The sequence below is a fragment of the Lepus europaeus genome, chromosome 20 (genome assembly GCF_033115175.1).
Source record: "Lepus europaeus isolate LE1 chromosome 20, mLepTim1.pri, whole genome shotgun sequence".
Lineage (NCBI taxonomy): Eukaryota > Metazoa > Chordata > Mammalia > Lagomorpha > Leporidae > Lepus > Lepus europaeus.
The window spans coordinates 49,874,560-49,898,277 of NC_084846.1; the positions used below are offsets into that span (position 1 = coordinate 49,874,560).

At 45.0% G+C, this 23,718-nt stretch overlaps 1 protein-coding gene across 2 annotated transcripts in view; it reads left to right on the forward strand.

Annotated features, from left to right (window-relative positions):
- Positions 1 to 22,751, forward strand: part of COL28A1 (collagen type XXVIII alpha 1 chain) — a 204,782-nt gene extending 182,031 nt beyond the window's left edge. For both annotated transcript variants that reach the window (XM_062179058.1, XM_062179059.1), the window contains exons 32-35: positions 2,076 to 2,624; positions 4,309 to 4,466; positions 18,220 to 18,421; positions 20,631 to 22,751. In XM_062179058.1, coding sequence (XP_062035042.1) covers positions 2,076 to 2,624; positions 4,309 to 4,466; positions 18,220 to 18,421; positions 20,631 to 20,803 — 1,082 coding nt within the window. In that variant the 3' untranslated portion in view covers positions 20,804 to 22,751. The remainder of the gene's footprint in view (positions 1 to 2,075; positions 2,625 to 4,308; positions 4,467 to 18,219; positions 18,422 to 20,630) is intronic.
- The last annotated feature ends 967 nt before the right edge of the window (positions 22,752 to 23,718 follow it).

Genomic DNA, 23,718 nt, shown 5'->3' on the forward strand with positions numbered 1-23,718 from the left:
ATGTTTTTCCTGAAGCCAAGAAGTCTTTCTGAATCTCCAGGGTTGCACTTGTCCAAGCAGGAAAGCAGAGGCAGGGGTCGCCATGATTTGCAACTATGTCTAAATGCTTCAGGCTGAAAGATTTAGACTTACAATAGAGGAAGTCAGGGAAAGAAATTAGTCAATAGGCAGGAGATGAACAGAATAACAATGAAGGAAACATTGGTGTTTTTTTTTAAAGATTATTTATTTATTTGAAAGAGTTACACAGGAAAGGAGAGGGGAGGGGAGAGAGAGGGGGAGAGGGGGAGAGGGGGAGAGGGGGAGAGGGGGAGAGGGAGAGGGAGACAAGTCTTCCATCTGCTGGTTCACTCCCCGGATGGTCACAATGGCTGAAGCTATTCCGATCCGGAGCCAGGAGCCAGGAGCCTTGTGGGTGTAGGGGCCCAAGGACTTGGGCCATCTTCTACTGCTTTCCCAGGCCATAGCAGAAAGCTGGATCGCAAGAGGAGTAGCCAGGACTAGAATTGGTGCCCATATGGGATGCCTGCACTTCAGGCCAGGGCATTAACCCGCTGAGCCACAGCGCCAGCCCCAACATTAGTGTTTAAAGTGGGAGGGATGGGGCTGGCATCATGGCTCACTTGGTTAATCCTCCGCCTGTGGTGCCGGCATTCCATATGGGTGCCAGGTTCTAGTCCAGCTCTCTGCTGTGGCCCAGGAAAGCAGTAGAAGATGGCCCAAGTCCTTGGAACTTGCACCTGCATGGGAGACCAGGAAGAAGCACCTGGCTCCTGGCTTTGGATTAGCTCAGTGCTTGCCGTGGTGGCCATTCGGGGTGTGAACCAACAGAAAGAAGACCTTTCTCTCTGTCTCTCTCTCTCACTGTCTATAACTCCACCTGTCAAATAAATTTAAAAAAAAAATGGGAGGGCCATCACTATCCTTCTGTACACTGGGTCCTGGAATTGGTTTGCCCCCGCCCCCTTTCTGAACTTAAGAGTAGCCTGGCTTTCTGTGGCTTCTGGCATCTGGAAGTCCCGGGAAAACAGCGCGTGGTCTTTCTACAGCAGGTTGTTGGGCAACGTGAGTGTGCAAATCAAGAAGCAGTGCCTGATCGTTTGTGTTTCCTGCTCACTCTGGCACTGGTTTTGAATGGTTGTTTGTTGACCTAAGGAGAAATTGACCAGTGACCAGTTCTGTGTAGGGCGACTCCCCTCAAAACTTTCATAATCTGGACAAAGTACAAGGCTCTCTGAGAACCATGAAGTCTCCATAATTGTCACTGTGGAGGACAGGCCATGCCAGTGAGCAAATCTCCATTTCCATGGAGCACTATGGTAGAAGGCTGGGACATCAACTTTCAGATTTAGATTAAATCCATATGGAGGAATGATGAAAAACAAATTTAGGGTGGTGGTTACCTTTTGAGAGAAGGAGAGGAATGTATTTAAGAAGGCCTACATAGGGCATGCTCACTCTTTCAAAGTATTTTATATTTTAATCTAAGAAATGAGCCTGTAGATATTTGTTAGTTTATCAAAGACAGTATGTTTTTTCCTAGGATGTTATGTTTGAAAAAGAATCAAGTCTAGGAACCAGAAGGGAGGCAACTATCAGTTATTTTTATTTTTTTTAAAAGATTTATTTATTTATTTGAGAGGCAGAGCTACAGAGAGAGGGAGAGACAGAGAGAAAGGTCTTTTGTCTACTGGTTCACTCCCCAAATGGCCACAATGGCTGGAGTTGGACTGATCTGAAGCCAGGAGAAGGAGCCTCCTCCAGGCCCCCAACACAGGTACAGGGGCCCAAGCATTTGGGCCATCTTCTACTGCTTTCCCAGGCCATAGTAGAGAGCTGGATAAGAAGAGGAGCAGCCAGGACATGTACTGGCACCCATATGGGATGCCAGCGACACAGGTGGAGGCTTAGTCCACTACACCACAACACCGGTCCCATTTGTCAGCTATTTTTACAGTCACAGAAAAGCAAAGTTGATATTCAGGCCTCAGGTGCATCCTTTCTCTTCTCACCCCTCCCCTGCCACTATGATGCACTCAGCCTGCAATGCTTTGATTTTTTCGTTTATCGTTTAGGTTGTGGACCCAAATGCCAGGAGCCCCCCGTAGAGCTGGTGTTTGTGATTGATAGCTCAGAAAGTGTGGGGCCAAAGAACTTCCAGATCATCAAAAATTTTGTGAAGACTCTGGCTGACCGGGTTGCCGTAGACTTTGCCACAGCCCGCATCGGCATAATCAACTATAGCCATCAGGTGGAGGAGGTGGCCAATTTGAAGCATTTCTCCAGCAAGGATGACTTCAAGCTGGCTGTGGACAACATGCAGTACCTGGGGGAAGGCACCTACACAGCCTCGGCTCTCCAAGCAGCCAACGACATGTTCAAGGTTGCAAGGCCAGGCATACAGAAGGTGGCCTTGGTCGTCACCGATGGGCAGGCAGATTCCCGAGATCCAAAGAACCTGACTGAGGTGGTGGAGGAAGCTCGGAACATCAGTGTGGAGACATTCGTACTTGGGGTGGTGAAGAAAAATGACCCCAACTTTGACATGTTCTACCGGGTAATGATTTCGATTGCTACTGACCAGAAACATGTCTATCTGTTTGACGACTTCTTTGACCTGCAAGGTAAGCCTGGCTGCCCTGGGAGAAGGAATTGATGCTGTTCTTCCAGGTATCCCATCACTGGACCAGCTGGACCACAGGGGGAAATCAAAGGGCTCCCGAGGTTCACGCCAGGGTTCAATTGTAGTGCACAAACTCCGACAGGCATCCTCTGCTTTAGAGGGTACAATCCGTTGTCTTTATTCACACGCAGCAAATGCTGAGTCAGCCTCGCAGTTGTTCACCTCGAGTGTCCCCGCTCCATGGACAGGGATTGAAGAGAGAGAATAGGACTTGGAGGTATTGCTAAGATCGGTTCACATCCAGAAAGTTACCTAACTGGAATGAATGGTAGAGCAAGCCAGCAGCAAGACAAAACACAACCCCAGAATTAAAATAAAGCATTGAATGAGGTGTTATGGTAATGGAAAGAGATGAGAAACACAAGTACCTGGGATTTTCTATTCTGTTTTAGTGAAACACAGAAAGCAGTGAGTAGATAGGTTGATGTCAGAAATTTATCACAAAGAATAACCTTTAGCTCGACCCCATGCAGTCAGTGTTAATCCATGAGCTCCATATGCTAATTTTACCCTTTCACCGTAGCTGGTATTTACTAATGAGGCAGCCCAAGATGCTGACTCATTTGCGATTAAATCATGGTCAGTGTCGGTTCACAGGAAATACACTCCAGTTATTTGGAAACTGATGACTTATCCAGATAGGGCCCGTCCCTGGCAAGCGTGTGAAGGGAGAGGCTTCAGCGGGGCTCTGCTGTGCCTTCCAGCCTCCCGACGCTATGAGCACAGACGCTCGGGGCTGCAGGTGCTGCCTGCCCCAGGGCAGCACAGCCCGCTCAGGAGCTTCCATGTTCACCTCCCCTCCTTCTCCAGAGCTTTCTAACCTGGGGTTCTAACTCCTCGTCACCCATGTAGGTGACCGGCGGGTTTATTGGCTACAATCCATCCCACTGGGCTGTTCATGTGGTGGAATGGCCAGAAGAATTATACATTCCCAGGAAAAATTATATTTTAATGACTGAAGAACTTTATTATCTTATTTGAAGGCATTAATAATTTGTTAGAAGCAAGAACCAGTGAGGAATGTATTTTCAAAGTGCCTGGCCTTTTGCTTGTGCTAAAATCAGAAGTATAGCCTATTCAGCTTCTTTTTTGAAAAAAATTTCATCTGTGTATTTTCCTTTTATTTGAAAAGGAGGAGGAAAAAGAGAGATCTAGCCCAAATGCCTGCCACAGCCAGGGCTAGGCCAGGCTGAAGCAAGGATGCTGGGCCTCCAGTTGGGTTTCCACAGGGGTGGCAGGAACCCCAGTATGGGCGCCAACGCCTGCTGCTTCCCAGGGTGTACATTAAAGGAAGCTGGATGTGGGTGTGGGGGGAGGGACTCAACCAAGCCCTTTGATATGGAATGCAGGTGTGCTAAGCAGTGTCTTAACCACTGTGCCAAACACCCACCCCTCTGTTCAACTTCTTATGGATGAGGTCAGCTTTTGGCTTAGAGTAATTCACAGTTAAGTGATTTGTTGGGCAAACAATCAATAAGATAATTCTGTTGCCTCTTTGTGCACATATTATTAATTTATTATAGGTGATCTCTTACAGAGGATGTAGAAATTCTAAGTTCAAGACTGCAGCTCTCTAACTAGATTTTAAGTAATTTTTCATTTCATCTCCCTTTTTCACTTCTAAGAAACGCTGAAGCGAAAATTGTCTCAAAAAATTTGTGCGAGTATTGAGTCCTACTTTTTTCAAGTTTTTGGTTCACCTGCTCTTCAGCCTGAACTTGGGATATCAGGGGGAAAACTCAGTGAGTCTACTCCGGAGCCATGGAAGGAGATTTTGGAGTCGGTAGGTGACCGTCTTGTCTACTCTGTGGGCCGAGAGTGGTGCGTTCTGTCTGTATCATCAAAGATCTTCTTGCCTGGGGTGGTCAAGGATCAGTTGGGGAATTTCCAGGCTCTTGGTTCTCAGTGTTAGCACCTCAAATCCAGACTTCCAGTTGAGATAGCTCTGGAATAAACATGAAAATAGGATTTTAAAAAAAGACCCTATTTTATAGATGTTTTAAAATTCAGTATTGCAAATGCTAGTTTATATCATACCACTGCCATGGCCACATTATCACGTGCACTGGAACAGCGAATGCACACTGCTTGTCTTTACCTGCTTATCATGCTTTTCAGGCTCCTTGGTACCAGACTACAGCTCTCTCTTCCATCTGCGTACCTGCTCCCTGCTCTGTACTCTCTTGAGGGTTTTTCAAGCATTCACACACCCAAGTGACACCCTCCCAGCCTGCGAGCCACGGTGTGCTCAGAGTGGGGACTGGAAGGGAGGCTGTGTGTCCAAGCTCCCAGTCACATTGCTCGAGAACTACCTCCTGCACAAACTGAGCCGAATGTGTCTGTCCTCATAGCAAGCTTCCGGGGATGGACCTGGGCCAATCAGATCATGAGCAACTGATAGGTTCTTTTGGGTAAAAACCAGGGATCCTCTAGTAGTTATTGCTAACTGGGTACTGTAACCCCTTGCCCAAGAAGTTATAACTAAAGCAAGTCTAGGTTGATTTCTGTTGCACATATGGATGTCACCTGCACACAGTTGTCGTGCCCTATCCCCTAGTTCAGTGAATTCCTGTACAGTCCTTTTGTGAAGGCTTCCTGTGCACGGAGGAGTCATGAGCAAGTGCAGCAGTATTCAAGCATCCGGATTCAGCTACCTGTAGTTAGACAGAGGCCTGGAGCACACCCAGCTCATAGCAGGACGCAGGACCATCGAGGAATCAGGACTGGGATGCCATGCTGAAGGGCACAGACTACAGGAGTCACTCATCGGACTTTAATTTCTTTTTAGTCAACTCCATTGACTTCAGCAGGAAAAGAGCGATGGTGAATAACAGACGTGAACACCACAAACATGTTGATGAATGCTGCATCGTAAGGCATGTAGTGAAGACACTTCTCACTTCCCATTATCTTGTAGCTTTCAGGCTTCCACCTCGGTGTCCTAACCTAGAAAGTTATATATTACCTCCTCATTCTACTTGTGTACCTGTTCTGGGGAACCTAGTAAAAATAGTAAACATGGGACTGTAATTGTCTATATTTGTGCTCACTGTATATCTTTCCATCGATTTGCATAGTCAGTTTGGAAACCCACATTTCAAGCCAAATAAATAATCCAGTACCAAGCAAAGTCCAGTTTCTAATCTAATATTGAGCAAGTGTATTAATCTCACTTAAGTTAAAATATTTTCAACCAAAATACAGTAGGGCCTCAAAGGGTTCAGAAAATATGCAGTTCCTTTTTATTCCAATTTTCCATGAGTTTCGATGCCCCTCACTGCTTGTATTTAATTTATGACCTCTATCGCTTATTTAAAGTACTCAGCTGAGTATGTGTGCATGAATTAAGGATGAGTTTATAATCAATTTATCTTGTGGTAATATTTGCACTTTCCAGGGAGAACAGTATTTGTCCATCCTAAGCCATGGATGCAGAGGATCTTCTGAACCAATGCATAATTAATTGCATAAACTTCATCTAGAACACTTCAGCATCTCTTTTTGGTTCTTTAGGTTTAACTCCTTTGCATTAGTCCTGCTGCAAGCAAGCAGTTGGCATTAACTGCAGGGCCATCAATGAAGTCTAAATCCATTTGCAAGATGAAGCAATTGATAATTATATCCAGATTTTTACCAATTGCTCTGACTCCTTGCTGTTCCTCAGCTATACTTCCTTCATGCCCTGACTATTGCTGACTTCAAGATTACCACGAGGCTGGGTCCCTTTGCTGGGCAACCTAAGAAATACTCTATTCAGGATTTAGTTTTATGACATAAAGTAAAGCCATTCACAACATTTATTTTTTGACCAGTCTGGCATGAGATTTTTTTAAAAAATTTTTTTGACAAAATGCTATATTAGCAGTAAAATTGATATACACAGGCATTTCTTTTTTTTTGTTTTTATCTTTTAATTAAAACTGTTTGTGCTCCCACACATGAGGGAGAACCTGCAAAGTTTGTCTTTCTGTGTCCGGCTTGCTTCACTCAACTTGATGCCCTTCAGTTGCATCCATTCTGATTAGGATTTCATTCTTTTTTATAGCTGAACAATGCTGCATTGTGTATGTGTGTGTATATATATTTTTCTTTATTCATTCAGCTGATGATGGATACCTTGATTGATTCCACATTTTGCCTACTGTAAACAGTGCGGCTACAAATGGTGGCATGGGTGTTTCTTTGATACCATGTGTCTTTGGGTATATACCCAGTAGTGGGATTGCTGGGGCATATGGCAGGTTTATTTCTAGTTTTTAAAGAAATCTCCATGCTGTTTTCCACAGTGGCTGGACTCATTCACATTCCCACCAACTGTGTATTGTAAGAGTTCCCCTATCTATATATCCTTGCCAGCATCTGTTACTCTCTGTCTTTTGGATAATAGCCATTCTGAGAGGAGTAAGGTGATATCTATCTCATTGTGGTTTTGATTTGCATTTCCCTGAAACCTAGTGATGTTGGGCATTTTATCATGTATTTGTTGGCCACTTGTATGTCTTTTTGAGAACTGTCTATTGAGGTCCTTTGCCCATTTGTTAGCTGGGCTGTTTGTTGTTTCTTGAGTTGCTGATATATTCTGGATATTAATCCTCTGTCTCATAGGTAGATTGCAAATATTTTTCTCATTCTGTCGGCTGTCTCTACACTCTGCGGATTATTCCCTTTGGTGTGCAGAAGCCTCTGAGTTTGATATAATCCCACTAGCATGGTTTGCTTTGGCTGCTTATGCTTTGGTGTCTTATCCAAGAATTCATACCTACACCTGTGTCTTGAAGTGTTTTCCCTATATTTTCTTCTAGCAACTCATAGTCCCAGGTCTGAAATTTAGGTCTTTGATCCATCTTGAGTTGGTTTTTGTATATGGTGCAAGGTAGGGATCTAATTTCATTATTCAACATAAATACATTGTTTTTTTCAGCACTATTTATGAAGAGATTATCCTTTTTCCAATGTACAGTCTGGGCACTTCTGTCAAAAATCAGCTGACTGTATGTTCAGGGGTTAATTCTGGGCCCTCTATTCTGTTCCATTGATCTGTGTTTCAGATTTTATGCCTGTACCATGCTGTTTTAATTAATACAGCTTTGTAGTGTGCTTTGAAGTCAGGTATTGTGATACCTCCAGCTTGATTTTTTTTTCCTCAGCATTACTTAGGATATTCTGGATCTTTTCTGAGTCTATGTGAATTTTAGGATTGTTTTTCTAATTCTGTAAAGAATATCATTGGCGTTTTGATGGGCATTGCATCAAGTCTGTAGATTGCTTTTAACAGGGGTAGAAATTTTAGTATTCTTAATTTTTCCAATACATGAGCAAGGAATATCTTTCCATTTTTTGGTGTCCTTGATGATTTATTTTACCAATGTTTTACAATTTTCATTTAGAGATCTTTCACTTCTTTGGTTAAATTTATTCCTAAATATTTGAAATTTTTTTGGCTATTATGAATGGGATTTCTTTTTTGGTTTCTCTTTCAAGGAATTCATCATTATTGTACAAAAAAGCTACCTCTTTTGGGTATGTTTGTTTTATAACCTGTAACTGTATTGAATTTATTTATCAGTTGAGCATCTTTTTAGTAGAGTGTTCAGGTTTTTCCACGTACAACATCATGCCATCTGCAGACATGGGTACTTTGACTTCCTCCTTTCCAATTTTGATGCCCTTTATTTCTTTCTCTTCCCTAACTGCTTTTGCCAGTTTTGCAACTGGAGCAACTGGGACATAAACTGGCACTTCAAGTTGTGGCTTTACCTGCTTTGTCACAATAACAGACCTAGACTTCAGATTACTTGATTTTTTTAATTTCAGAGGCAGAGTGACACGCATAGGGGAGGGAAGCAAGAAGAGAGTGAGCAAGAGAACACCCCCATTCATTGGTTCTGTCCCTGAATGCAAGAGCTGGGCCTGGCCCAAGTCAAAGACAGGAACTGGGAATGCAAACCAAGTCTCTCACACAGGTGCCAGGGACTCCACCTGTGTAACCAAGTTACCTCCCAAAAGCCGCACCTCCAAATGCCTTCACCCTTGGGATTCAGGTTTTAATGTATGCGTGATGGAAGGACAGGAACACAATGGAAGACTTCACAGAGGAGGTGGCATTGAACATGTTAGTGGAGGGAACGTTTGTAGCAGGAGGAGCATGTGGGCAATGGGACGTTCCAAACTGCATGGTCTGAAGAAGGATGGGCAGCTCAGGCTAATTGCAGCCCAGGGTGTGTGTGCTGAACGGTAAGAGTTAAAGCTGGGTAGATAATCTGAGGACTAATTGTGATCGCTTCATGCGTTCAGCTGCGGAGCGTAAACTTGGTTCATAGCCAGGCAGCCGAGAGCCAACAAAGGTGGTTTTTAAAAATTATTTATTTGTGTTTATTTGAAAAGCGGAGAGAGGGGGAGGGAGATTGATTGAGTGCCTATCCATTGGTTTATTCTTTTAGTTTGTTTGTTTTTAAGATTTATTTATTTACTTGAAAGGCAGATTTAGATAAAGGGAGAGAGAGAAAGAGGTCTTCCATCTGCTGGTTTACTCCCCAAATGGCCGCAACAGCTGGGGATGGGGCAGGCCAAAGCCAGGAGCCAGGAGCTTCTTCCCAGTTTTTCACAGAGGTGCAGGAGCCCAAGGACTTGGTCCATCTTCTACTGCTTTCCCAGATCATAGCAGAGAGCTGGATTGGAAGTAGAGCAGCCGGGACTGGAACCGGCGCCCATATGGAATGCTGCCATTGCAGGCAGCAGCTTTACCTGCTACGCTACAGCGGTGGCCCCAAGAGGCATTTTTAAAGAAAAGGTTGCATTTGGTTCACAGAAGCCAAAGTCACTGGTCGCAGTGTCAGGATAACCAGAAGAGCTGGGGAGACCAGAGGCTGGGTTCAAGGTGTGGTAGTCCAGGTGGAAAACAATGAGGCCCTAAGATAGGGAATAAAATCGAGGTGTAGCAGTTCTGAAAGTCGATTGTAGGGTAGAACTAGAAGGATTTAGCAGTTTTGGTGTGACTGTTGGATTTCTAGCTTTAGGGTGGGATGGATTAGAACACCATATGGGGTAACAGTAGGACTTCTGCAAGGAAAATAGTTTGGTTTGTACCATATCGAGTGCCTAAGGGACACAGAATGGACATGCCTCTGGTCTCATGTCCCAGAGCATCTGACGGCCCCATGAGACAAGTGACACTAGCAGGCTATGAAAGATGAAGCATTCTGGTGGCTGGTGAGGGAAGAGCATAAGAAGAGTGATGGATAAATAGTGTCGCTTTGTAGCTAAGAGTCACAGTGAAGAGGAAGCTGGGCATCAGCTAGGTCTTTCTGGGGGTGCTGATGATTAAGATGGTAAGAGCTTGCCATGCGCTTGAACCTGGATAATGCATCTTGTCTTTAGGCTTTCTGACTCCGGCTGTCTGCACCAAGGCAAAACTGAAGTTTTAAATAATTAATTTCCTAATATTTAGCCTGAAGATACATTAATGTATTTATATCCACATCTAAATCTCTGAGGGTACCCTAGAGTTTAGAGGAAAATGAGATTAAAAGATAAGGTTATTTTGATACAAAGCCATTTTTTTCCTGATTTTGAAGATACTGCAATTTTTATATAGTTCAGTGACTTCTCAACATTATGCAGCTATTTGGCCATAATGCACATTTTCCATGAACCATTAGATTTCATTTATTTTTGCTTATTTGAAAGGCAGAGACAAAGAGATGGATAGACAGAGATTTTTTATCTGATTCACTTATCACATGCCCACAACAGCCAGGGGTAGGCTGGGCCAAAGCCTAGAGCCAGAAACTTAATCTGGATCTTGCATATGGGTGGCAGGGACATAAATACTTAAGCCATCACCTGCTGCCTCGTTTGGTGTGTGTTAGCCAGAATCTGGAATCCGAAGCAGAGCCAAGACTTGAACCTAGGCTCTCTGCTGTGGGATGTGGGCATGCCAAGTGGTGTCTTACCCAACATGCCAAATGCCCATTCCCCTTATAAAGTTTTTAAAGACCCCCATTCATGAATTGCAAAAAACTTTTGCTCCAAAATACACTTGTATTTCAATTTTGTTTTCCAAGAGCTTTGTGAAATACCCTAGTGTAAATAGGCAGTAAATGCACTCACAAATACAAAAACATATTTATGTCTCTGTGCATTCACTACTGCCTCTAATAAATGTAATTGCAGTATCCAAACATCTTAAATAAAGGGAATCTGTCAAAACTTTCATTTCTTAGATTGCTCCCATGTATACTCTGAGGAATAATGCAAAACAAGAAAACAACTCTCTTAGAAGTCCCATTTTCCTTTTTGTGTCTCTCTTTCTTTTCTTAATTTTTTTTTCATTTCTTTGAAAGGTAGAGTTACAGACACAGAGACAGAGGAACAGAGAGAAAGGTCTTCCACCCGCTGGTTCACTCCCCAAATGGCTGCAATGGCTGGAGCTGGTCCAATCCGAAGCCAGGAGCTAGGAGCCAGGAGCTTCATTTGGGTCTCCCATGCAGGTGCAAGGGCCCAAGGACTTGGGCCATCCTCTGCTGCTTTCCCAGGCCATAGCAGAGAGCTGGATTGGAAGAAGAGCAGCCGGGACAGGAATGCACGCCCATGGGAGATGCCTATGCTGCAGGCAGAGACTTTAGCCTATAGCACCAGCCCCCATGTCTCTCTTTTTTACTGTCCATTTTATCTTTCCCTTAGCAAACCTACCTCTTTCTTCTCTTCTTTCTAAAAAATCCATTGTTGGGGGGAAAATCTCATATCAATTATTTACACGTCAGTGTCAAAATCGAAGTCAATGAGTTTCCACCTTGGAGAAGGACTTATGTGGTAAGCAGTCTATCTGATTGTGCAGTGAGGCTTGATTCTGACTCAGACGTCCTCTAAATATATGGGAGCAGAGGTGCTGGGAAGTAGAGGAAGTAGAGGATGTCCCCAGGTTTAATAACTTCATAACACTTGAGGGGCTGACACTGTGGCGTAGGGGGTAAAGCCACTCCCTGCAGTGCCGGCATCCCATATGGGAGCCGGTTCAAGTCCCGGCTGCTCCACTTCCGATCCAGCTCTCTGCTATGGCCTGGGAAAGCAGCAGAAGATGGTCCAATTGCTTGGGCCCCTGCACCCACGTGGGAGACCCGGAAGAAGCTCCTGGCTTCAGATCGGTGCAGCTCTGACAGGAAACCTGGATGTGGCCTCCCCATTCTCACTTGACCGTTCACACCCATGGGTGCTGTCATCTTGTGCTCTGAACACCCCTCCAGCCACCCCACCAACTCATTTGCTCATCCATGCCTCTCCTCTCTTAGATCAGGATCTCTTCACTTTTTGTCTGTATTAATGATGCTATCATACAGTCATAATCCATGTCCTGTCTCTTTTCTGTGTCCTCTCCAGTTTATCCTGTTGATTGTGTCATTTATTTTATGTATATAAACATATATGTATATATTTCCTTTTGGATGAATTTCCTCAAAACTCCCATCTATGAAATGACGGCATTTTTAAAAAAGATTTATTATTTATTTGAAAGTCAGAATTACACAGAGAGAGGAGAGGCAGAGAGAGAGAGGTCTTCCGTCCGATGGTTCACTCCCCAGATGGTCACAACAGCCGGAGCCGCATGATCCGAAGCCAGGAGCTTCTTCCGGGTCTCCCACGTGGGTGCAGGGGCCCAAGGACTTGGGCCATCTCCCACTGCTTTCCTGGGCCATAGCAGAGAGCTGGGTTGGAAGAGGAGCAGCAGGGACTAGAACCAGCGCCCATATGGGATGCCGGCGCTTCAGGCCCGGGCGCTAACCCACTGTGCCACAGCGCTGGCTCCAATGGCATATATTTTTAACTTGGTGCCAAGCCTCTGGGATAGTACAGCTGGAAAAATAACATGTTTGAGTGCATCTATAATTTCTTCCAATGTTCTGTGCCAGGAACATTATGTAGGTTGCTCAATCATATCATATTGAGTGATAAGTGAAGTAGCTGAATCAAAGGCTTTGATCAATGCTCTTGGAACTTTCAGCACCTAGTGTTCAGTTTATTTCAGTTTCTTCACTGATGGGAAAATTATGTTGCTTTCCTGCTGTCAGATTTGGTATTTTATAAGTGGCCTTGACAAATCACCTATCCAGGTATGTTTGTATTGATCAATACCACCATTTGACTTATTTATGAAATAAAATTAATAATCTCATTGTGGAGGTCAAAAAATTCAAATTCTTGGATACAACCTTGTGTAACAACAAATTGTTAGTGTTATTGTCATGTGCAGGTGCTCAGGCACCCTTGTATAATGTTAATAATAGACTTACTGTCCTTAGGATAGGAAATGCTCCTGTCCCAGTGAAGAGAAAACAGGAGCAGCAAAACAGGCTGTCACCTGAGCTGGGACACAGCCTTGTGGTCTCGATGCTGAACCACAACACTTGTGTTTTCCCCGTTTTGATATTTCAGAAACTGGGATACATGTTTGATGCAGGTGATCTTGAAATGCTGTCTTACATCTGGGGTTAGTCGCATGACGGTGATTCCTTAGAAGGGAAGCCTGACATAGGGGAGTCCCCCGTTTTCTTGAGGTCTCAGCTTCCTGTCTGTCAAGGCAGGGGGTCACTCCCATAGTGCCAGTCCTCTGCTGTGAGAATATCATTACAGCAGCCAATACGTCCGCTGAACAGTGCCAGAACCAGGAGCATCACCCTAGCGCGTGAGGAAGTTACGCAAAGCAAATCCTGCACTCTGCCCTCCGTGAGAGCGGGAAGCCTGGGGCAGTCTGGGGACGAGCAGCCCCAGCTCCAGGTGTCCCAAAGGTGCTCAGCACCCATGGAAGGCAGCTGAAGAGCCTTCGATCTGTGTACATGCGATTGCTGAGCCACCTGGCAAAGACAAGGTATCCCCGGGACAGCTCCTCTCAGGAGCTCCAAGTCCCTGGCTGTGGAGCCAGCGGCCAGAGACCAGATCCCTGCGGCTGAATGGGGGAGACTCTGACCCCACTGCTGGGAGAATACTAGGTCTGAACACAGAGGCCTGCGCAGGTGATCATTAGTATTCATCCAGGGAAGACATGAGCTCAGATGGGAAGCGTTTGTGTGTAATCTGTGAAAGGCACTGGGCCGTAAATTACGAGGAGAAACCAGAAACCAAGAGACCTGCACGAATCGCCTGGTGCCTGCTCAGTCCGGATCGCCCTCAGCTCCTGCATGCTTGCTTCGTCTTCTTACAGATAAGCCAGAAGGCTGAAGACAGTGACGTCAGCACATCTGCTTGTCCAGCTGCATGGAGCAATCCCAAACTCCAGTTGTCGGTTCCCACCCCCTAGGCTCTTCTTTTGCATCTTTGACTGTGGTGGGCCCCTGCATGAAGCTGAAGCTGGCCCTGTCCTCTGGGACCGGGCAGGTGGCAGGAAGAGTCTGGCAGAGCTGCTAGGCAGGCTTGTATTTGTAGGCTTTTGATTGAGAAACAAGTGCAGGAATCCGGCAAGCACCCGAGCATCCACCCCAGAAGTAACGGAGCGTCCCCGTGTCCGCTGCTCCAGCTTCAGATGAATTCCAAGTCCAGTGGGTTTCCCTCTGGATCTCCTCCCCCTCCTCCTCTCTCCAGAGACTCCCACTGGCATGCATTTAGCATGTTTTCTGCCAATGGAGTTTGGAAGAGTTAAATCTCCTCTCTCAGAGTTGGGAGGTACAGTGGGGCCTAATCTTTCTTCTTGTCTTAAAGATGATGACATTAATGCCTAGAGGGAATGAATAATCCACATTTGTCTCTCCACCCCCTCTCTTTGCACATCTTTATCAAGTTCAGTGTCAAGATGAGAGTGACAGAGACTCTGACCTGTTGTGAATGTATTCAGTGGCTACTGTCAGCCTCTTCTATGCTATGGAGATTTAAAAAGAAAAGAAAAAGGAGAAAGGAGGGAAGAAAGAAAGATGTTGTGTGGTTTAATTTCTCTTGCTGGAGAAGTGCTACTTACACACGTGAAACAGGAAAGATGAAAGATAGAAGAGGGGAGATTTCTTCTTTATCCTCCTTCCATCCCAAGTTCATTGGCTGGGGGTGTGTATCTGAGATGGTGAGACAGATTGTAAGAGAAAAAGAAGCACGGTTATTAGCATGTGTACACCTAGAAGCACTAGGGATGAGGAACCCAAAAGGATGGGTACAACTTGAGCTTTATTTTGCATCTCATCAAAAGAACGGTAACCTTTCGAGGGTGACAAGTCACAGGAAAGGAGCTCAGAGTTTCTGGGATAGCACATTGAGGGAAGGTCAGTAGATGGGGGTCAGTAGAAGACAAGGTTTCCTTGGTGAAGCTCATGATGGGCACCCCTCTGGTGCTGCCTCTGATGATCTAGACTTCTCTCTTTACACATTTATGTTCTGCTTTTAGGCAAAGAGGAGTAGGAAGAGAGCTTTTCTTGGATCCGCTGCTTGCCAGTTGTCTTGAACTCCATCAGTATCCCAATGTGGCATTTTTGGAGGGGTGGCATCTTCTGTCACCGTGTCATAGACTAGGGCTTGGGGTTGAATTCCATGTGACTGGGGCCAAGGATGGAAGAGTCACAGTAATGTGTATCATCTCAAAGGAGGAGAAGAGCCCTCACTGGGGTGGTGCAGGAGGGTCTGCAGATGGGGATCAGCTTTTCCGGGGCTGTGCTAGAAGGGTTGCTTTTGAGCGCCTGCTGCGCAATGGAGAGGAGGAAGGAGTGAAAGGTGGCGGCTGCGCGTTGAAGAGGGTGAGGTTATAGACATGTGCAGGGACAGAGTGTGGAGAGGCTCTGTCCAGCGGCTGAAGTTTTCCTCTGTCAACCTGATAATTACCTAATTTTGCAATCATAGTAGCTAGGGAATGGTGAGATTTTAGGGAAAGAGACTCCTAGTGGGTGTGCAAATTTGTAAACAGATTTTGGAGGGTACTTTGTCTCAAAGCCTCAAATATGCACGTTCTTTGGCCCAGCAATTAGTTATGAGGTTTATAACAGGAAATAGTCAAAAAACTCACTCTGGTTATGTATATTATATATTTAAAACTGCTTTGGAATCCTGGTGAGCTATATAGAATGATCATAGCTTAGTAACTAAAAATAGGTACCATGCCAAGTTAAACATACAATTTGTTATTGTTGCTGTTGTTTAAAAAAGTGTATGCTTATAGGAAAACATCTTGGAGCTGGTATTATGGCATAATGGGTTAAGCTGTCACCTGTGATGCCAGCATCCCATATGGGTGCTGGTTCAAGGCCCAGCTGCTCCATTTCTGATCCAGCTACTTGCTAATGCACCTGGTAAAGCAGTGGAAGATGGCCCAAGTCTTTGGACCCCTGCACCCACGTGGGAGACCTGGATGAAGCTCCTGGCTCCTGGCTTCTGCCTGGCCCAGCCTTGGCTATTGCAGCCATTGGGAGAGTAAACCAGTGGATTGAAGATCTCTCTCTCTCTCTGTCTTTCTGTCTCCCTCTCCCTCTCTGTAACTCTACCTGTCAAATAAATAAAATAAATCTTAAAAAAATACATTAAAAAAAATAAAGTCTGAGGAAAAATATGCCTGAAAGTCAGCAATTTTTATCTCTGGAAGGTAGAATTATCTCAAATTTCTATTCTTTCTGCTTTTCTATATTTTCTGAAATTCCTTTCAATGAACATGTTTGCTGTTGGAATAAGGATGAAAATTATAAAAATTGCAAACCATAATGATTATGGATTTATTTAAAGAATCTAAAATCTCATTGAATCTAAAGATTGTTGACATTATTTTCATTTATGAAAAATTATTTTTGCTTGTTTTAGAACCTATGGAATACTATTACCATCAACAAAATTCCCAAAAGATTGTGATTAAGAAAAGACACATATTCTTAAACTTACAAGAAGTAAAGAGTAACTTATAAGGCCTCAGAACCTAAACACAGTAAAGATTTAAATTCTGAGTAACTTCTATTAAGAAAACCTTGCTGGAAAAGGGTTTAGTGTACTGCAGATGGTTAAAACACTGGGCATGGCTGTTCCACTTCTGATCCAGCTCTCTGCTATGGCCTGGGGAAGCAGTGGAGGATGGCCCCCATATTTGGGCCCCTGCACCTGCAGGGGAGACCAGGGGGAAACTCTTGGCTTCTGGCTTCAGATCAGCCCAACTCTGGCCATTGCGGCCATTTGGGGAGTGAAGCAGTGGATGGAGGACCTTTCTCTTTCTCTCTCTCTGCCTCTGCCTCTGCCTCTCTGTAACTCTACCTTTGAAATACATAAATATGGGGCCGGTGCTATGGCGCAGTGGATTAACGCCCTGGCCTGAAGCGCCGGCATCTCATATGGGCGCCGGTTCTAGGTTCTAGTCCCGGCTGCTCCTCTTCCAGTCTAGCTCTCTGATATGGCCTAGGAAAGCAGTAGAAGATGGCCCAAGTCCTTGGGCTCCTGCACGCATGTGGGAGACCCGGAAGAAGCTCCTAGCTCCTGGCTCCTGGCTTCAGATCGGCGCAGCTCTGACCATTGCGGCCATCTGGGGAGTGAACCAGCGGATGGAAGACTTCTTTCTCTCTCTCTGCCTCTCCTCTCTCTGTGTAACTCTGACTTTCAAATAAATAAATCTTTTAAAAAATGCATAAATAAAAAAATCTTAAAAGAAAAAAAAAAAAAAGACTTGGGACACACTCATTCCCATATCAAAATGCCTGGGTTCAGGTCTTGCCTCTGTTCCTGATTCGAGCTTCCTGTTAAGGCCAACGCTAGGAGACAACAAGTGATAGCTCAAGCGGTTAGGTCCCTACCACCTATGTGGGAGACCCGGAATGTTTTCCCAGTTCCTGGCTTTGCCTGGCAGAGCCCTGGCTTTTGTGGGCATTTGGAGAGTGAACAGGTAGATGGGAGAGCTCTCTGCTCCTCAAATTAGAAAAGAAAAGGAAAAAAAAAACAAAAGAGGGAAGGGAAAGGAAGGGGCGGGAAGGGGTGGAGAGGGCAGGGCAGGGAGTTCCTTAGATAGCAAACATTTCTCAGAACTTCTTGGAAGCCAAGTATCTTCAGCCTTTGGCACTGGCTGGCATCTGGGTAATGAGAAGGGCAGGCAGGGGCGTTTCCGGCTGAGGCTTGTGTATGCAGTCCAACAGATGGCAGGAGTTGTTCCTGGTTTTATTTTACCTGCTTTATTGTCCTACAATCCCCCAAGTCTTAAAACTGATTAGGCTCACAGCAGATGTTTTGGAATATATTGCTAAGTTCTCCAGTGTTAAGAAATGGAAAGAAAGGGGCCATGGCCAAAAAAAAAAAAGTAAAGAAATTAGTGATTGTTTTCCCTCCTCATAGCAGTGACTGAGAAGAGAATGGAGACAAAAGGCTCCCAAGGTCACACCTCGAGCACCCTGTGTGCAGATCTCCACCTGGGTGTTCAGGAATACGTGATACAGAGGGGAAGGTGTTATTTCCTGAGCTTTGACTTGAAATAGTTCCTATCAGGGACTTGGGGATGTGCAGAAATGCTGAACTTTTCCTTAAATGTTCTGCAAAGCAAGGTGGCTTTTTAAACTCGGTATTTTTATAAACAAAAATGTGACTTTGTGTGTGTGTGTGTCTGTGTGTAGTTCAGTGTCCCTGGAGTTCCGGATGAGGAGAAGGAAACTTCAGAGCCTACACAGGCAGATGGTTTGGTTGCCACTACTTCATTGGAGGCTGCCACCCGCCACGGGCCATTGCTCAGCCCCACTCTGCATGGGGCAGAGGCTGTGGAGACCAGAACTCCAAGCCCTACACTGATTTTACAGCCAGGGAGTCTGGTGCACAAAGGTAAGAGATACCTGCTGGCCGGCGCCGTGGCTCAACAGGCTAATCCTCCGCCTTGTGGCGCCGGCACACCGGGTTCTAGTCCCGGTCGGGGCACCGATCCTGTCCCGGTTGCCCCTCTTCCAGGCCAGCTCTCTGCTGTGGCCAGGGAGTGCAGTGGAGGATGGCCCAAGTTCTTGGGCCCTGCACCCCATGGGAGACCAGGAGAAGCACCTGGCTCCTGCCATCGGAACAGCGCGGTGCACCGGCCGCAGCGCGCTACCGTGGTGGCCATTGGAGGGTGAACCAAAGGCAAAACGGAAGACCTTTCTCCCTGTCTCTCTCTCACTGTCCACTCTGCCTGTCAAAAAAAAAAAAAAAAAAAGAGATACCTGCTAATCAGCTGCTGTGGCTCCAAAGTAAGGAAAGCAGAAGGGTGGTCTCTAGAATCTCACCCAGAGAGAAAATACTGTAACTCCAACTAGGAGAGGAAAAAGATTCTTCCCCCATTGGATTGTATATAGAATTTCTTTTTTGACAGGCAGAGTAAAACAGTGAGAGAGACAGAGAGAAAGGTCTTCCTTCCGTTGGTTCACCTCCCAAATGGCTGCTATGGCCGGCGCGCTGCACTGATCCGAAGCCAGGAGCCAGGTGCTTCTCCTGGTCTCCCATGGGGTGCAGGGCCCAAGCACTTGGGCCATCCTCCACTGCCTTCCCGGGCCACAGCAGAGAGCTGGACTGGAAGAGGAGCAACCGGGACTAGAACCTGGGGTGCCGGTGCCACAGGCAGAGGATTAGCCTAGTGAGCCATGGTGCCAACCTGTATATAGAATTTGAAAACTGGATAGCTGTGCAATAAATATGGTCTATAGAAATTTTTGAAGCTCTTAAGGTATTTATTATTATTTTGATATAAATGCCCTTAGGATTGTGTTCTCTTGTTTGCCATGGACCCTACTGCTCCCTATTGTCTCACCTGTACTCTTTTACACTTGTAGGCATTTGAATTTTTGATCCCTTGATTAAACAAAAAAGAGAAAAGAAAAAAAAGCCAAAACCTAAATTCTGATCCATCAACCTATCTTTTATGGAGTTAATATCTACAGAAAATCTGTTCTCAACTGTGTATTTTCTGCAGAACACACGAAAGAGACAATATCCTTGCTCAAAGGAAGCTTAGATCGTCTTGAAAACAAGTTACACAGAATACAGTATTTGGTTTTTGTTTTTAATAACAGATCTACTGCAAATCTGCTGCTTTCCACTTGGTCCAAGGAGTCTTCACTGGAGAGGGAGATTTAGATGTTAGTTTTAGAAGAGAAATGAATCAAGACAGTCTCCAAATCTGGGGAAGTGATTAAAGGCGATGGAGAGAGGGCTGGTTTTGCTGTAGAGAAATGCAGCCTTTGACATTTGAACCCTCTCTCGGAATTCAAGAACCAGAGAGCAATTGCCTATTTGGCCTTTGCTTTTGGCTTCTCCCACCTAGGAATGACGTCCTCAAGTAGGAAATCCCACAGGAAAGGGCTCTAACCACTGGGGAGCTCTGGTTCGATGGCCTCCTCCATATGGGTGGCTTCCTTGTTTGGGCCATGCTTTGCTTTCTTGCACTTGATACATTTCTGAAATTCATCTGTGCACTGACACTTGGATGTCCTATCCTGTTTTTTAGTTCTTGGAAGAGCTGCTCTTTGAAAAAGAGGATTGGGATTAAAGAGAACCCCTTGTTTGGCTTCTTTTGAAACAAAGAATGTTCATTTTTGTAGTAGGCACAACTACATGTGGTCATAGTGATGCTCTCTGTGAACAAACTGGGAGGGAATGTGCACAGAGGCTGAAATCATTTCATCCCAAATATTAATTTACTTTTAGAATAAATCCAAAGTAAATGAAAGAAGTCCCATCTTTGCCTGTGGACACATCTCCATGAAACTGTTAGCCCGTGAAGTCACACCTGTGCTCTCAGGGAAATGGGCATTTCAGGGATGTTTCGAGAAGTTCAAAACCTTTTCTGTTTCTAAGGTGCTGAGTGTCTAGTGGTGGAGTTTCAGGTGGTGAAGGTTATTTCCGGCATTCGCCAACTCTTCTTTGGCTAGCTTGAAGCCATGCTTTCTCAATTAGTCTGTTAGTGTGCACGGAGAATAAATATTTGTAATAACTCTATAAAGCTCTTATTCTTTTAATTCTTTGGTTCAAACCCCTATTCTAACACAGGATCCTTTTCGCCCCGCAGATCCCAGATGTAGGGAGGCCCTGCAGCCTGGCACCTGTAGGGACTATGTGGTCCGCTGGTACTACGACGAGCAGGTCAACGCTTGCGCCCGCTTTTGGTTCAGTGGCTGCAACGGCTCTGGAAACAGATTCAACAGTGAAAAGGAATGCCAAGAGATCTGCATTCGGGATTGAGCAAGGGAATCAACTCGTCTCCACCAAGAGCCTGGAAAGAGCCTCTATAACGTCACAGTACCCACCCAGTACAAATAAAGCACGGTCTTCCAGCGTGTGCTGAGTATTTACAGCTCGCGAACACGAGCCAGTCCTCCCAGCAGCCTAGGACGCAGGATTCTCAGGCACACATGCGCAAGAGGACCCTGAGACTCTGGGAGGTTTGGTAACCGGACACCCCAATAACGATGGCAGAGCTGGGGATGTGCACTTGGGGCTGTGTAATTTTGATGCCCATCTGCTTCCCAGCAGGCATTGAGGTTTGGATGCCTGTGAATTCCTGTTGCACGGATTATCTCAGATTAAATCCCCAACCTTGCCCACACCCATCCCCCTCCCTCCCCCAGCTCTGCGAGTAGGGAAAGGTAGGTGGTGATGGAAGATCGCTGGCTGGGACACGAGAAGTGATGGGAACAGGTTTGTGTAGGCGTGCTGGGCGGGAGTGGGAATGAGGAAGCTGGCTCCAGTTTTGCCACACATGCCTTGAAAATGGTAACAGAAACCAATCTGAGTTAAAGTTACTTAACACCAACGATCACAGCCCATTCCTCTGACATATTTTTATAACAAAGCTTTATTGGGTGTTTAAACTATGTATTTAAACAAAGGAACATTTCACCTGCTTCCTTTCAGTTTTATGGGTTAGAATGAGAAGGCACTTGGCAGGCATGATCCACCTGGAGCTCACATCTAGTCTTTAAAAACAAAAATGATTCATTTGAGAGGGAGAAACACAGAGGCCAGGCCGAAGCCAGGAACTCAATGCAGGTCTCTCCGGGGGTGGCAGGCATCCAAGTACTTGAACGATCACTGCTGCCTCCCGGGGTGCACAGTAGCAGGAAGTGGGCGTCAGAATCCAGAGCTGGGAGCTGGACCAAGGTGCCCCGATTCAGCACACAGGTGTCAACCACTAGCCCCACTGCCCACCCTTGTATCTGCTTTTGAGCAGGGCTTTTCAAAGATAGGATTCACACTGAGAAATGAGCCACCAAACTAAAATGTAAGTAATGGAGAGTTAGAATTGGCTCTGTCGTTTTGCGAAAGTTTTGTGAGGTTGTGTCTGGGGAGACCGTTACTTCTGAGCTGTTTGTGTGGATTATCTCACGACACACCTCTTCTCAGACCTGTGACCTTCCTTCCAGTTCAACAGTTCAAAAAAGAGCCATCACAGCAACACTAATATTAGTTTGAGGGACTTAATTAATAATTGACAAAAGAATACAGGCAACACACTTGTAAGTTACAAACACACCAGTGAGGTGAACACTTGGAGAATGAACCAAATATTCACAATTCTATTGAGGCCACCTGGCTGCCCCTCCGCTATCCCAGCTGCCTGTTCCATGCCAGGGGTATTGCATCTTGAACTTCAGTGTTTACGCTGTCAGTTCACAGTTAGTGTGCTCTGTGTATCTCTAAACAATGCCTTTTCAGTCTTGCAGACTTTAGAGCTTTCGCAAAGTGGTGCTATGTGCCAGCCTGCTGCAAATATCAGTCAACGTGATAATTGATCCATGTGTCTTATCATATATAAAATGCATGCCTAAATAATTTAGTGTTTTAAACTTTAGAACATTTATATCATAATATATAATTCTCCCAACTTGCCAGTTTATTATAATTCACATGTTCATTTACTTTCAGTTATGTAGTATCTATGAGAATATAGCACAATATATTTAACCATTATCGTCTCTGTGATCAATTTCATTGCTTCTATTTCAGATTTTTCACTGTCCCACCAATGTTGCTGTGAATGCTTTTATTTATATCGGTGGGTGCAAATACGCCGGTGTTTTTCTAGGGTATAGGCTCCAGAGTAGAATTGCTAAATTTCAAGGTATGTAAATGTTCAAAACTAGTCAATCATATCAAATTTTTTGATGTGTTCGTGTCAAATTATTATAAATTTTCACCAGTCAATTGAGAGATTTTCCATAGCTTGATAACTTTGTCCGAGCTTGGTGTTGTCAGATTTCTTAATTTTGTTGATATAGATGTAAAATGGCATTTTATTTTAATTTTTCATTTCTCTGATAGCAATCCTACTATATGTCTGTGCTGCTGCTGATTTGAAATGCCTGTATACAACTGGAGAGGACTTTTTTCTATTGAGTTGTCTTTTATTGAATTCTTAGAGTTCTTGTGTATTCAGAGAATACATTCTTTGCTTACTATTCACGTTGCTAACATCTTTGTAACTTGTCTTTTTGCTTTTTGTTTTAATGAATGGAAGTTCTTAATTTTTAAAAAAGTTCATGGAATGTTCACGCTATCTTTTTAAAGAATTATTCAGTTGAGAGTCAGAGAAACAGACGGTGGTAGGGAGGAGAGAGTAGAGGAGGAGGGAAGGAATATTAATGTCACCCCTAATTCAGTCCCCAAATTCCTGGAACATCTGGAGCTAGGACAGAAGCTCAGTTCAGGTCTCCAGTGCGTAGCAGAGGCACCGTAACTTGAGCCTTCACCATGGCCTCCCAGAGTCTGCATTAGCAGGAAGCTGGAGTCCAGTGCCAGCACCGGTGATCAAGTGCAGATGCTCTGATGCGGGACGTGGGCACCAGAACCACTAGGCTAAATGCCTGTCCCTGAGATGCTTACTTTAAATGCAGTCAGGTTTGCCCGTCTTTACCACTAAAGCAGGTCTGGGCTGAGGGCAGGGAGCATGTGTGTTTGTAAACAGCCATGGGCGATTCTGCTCGGACACACCAGGGCCACGTCTGAATGGTACTGATCTTGGGAGAGGTCTAACAGTTGACTTGCTTTGTTAAGCGACAAGCTGTTTGTGTGCTTTCCCCACTGGTCTGTGACTCAGTGTCTTTAGTGAATAGCAATGCAAAGATAGTCATGTTCATGTGTCCAAAATCTTTTCCCCT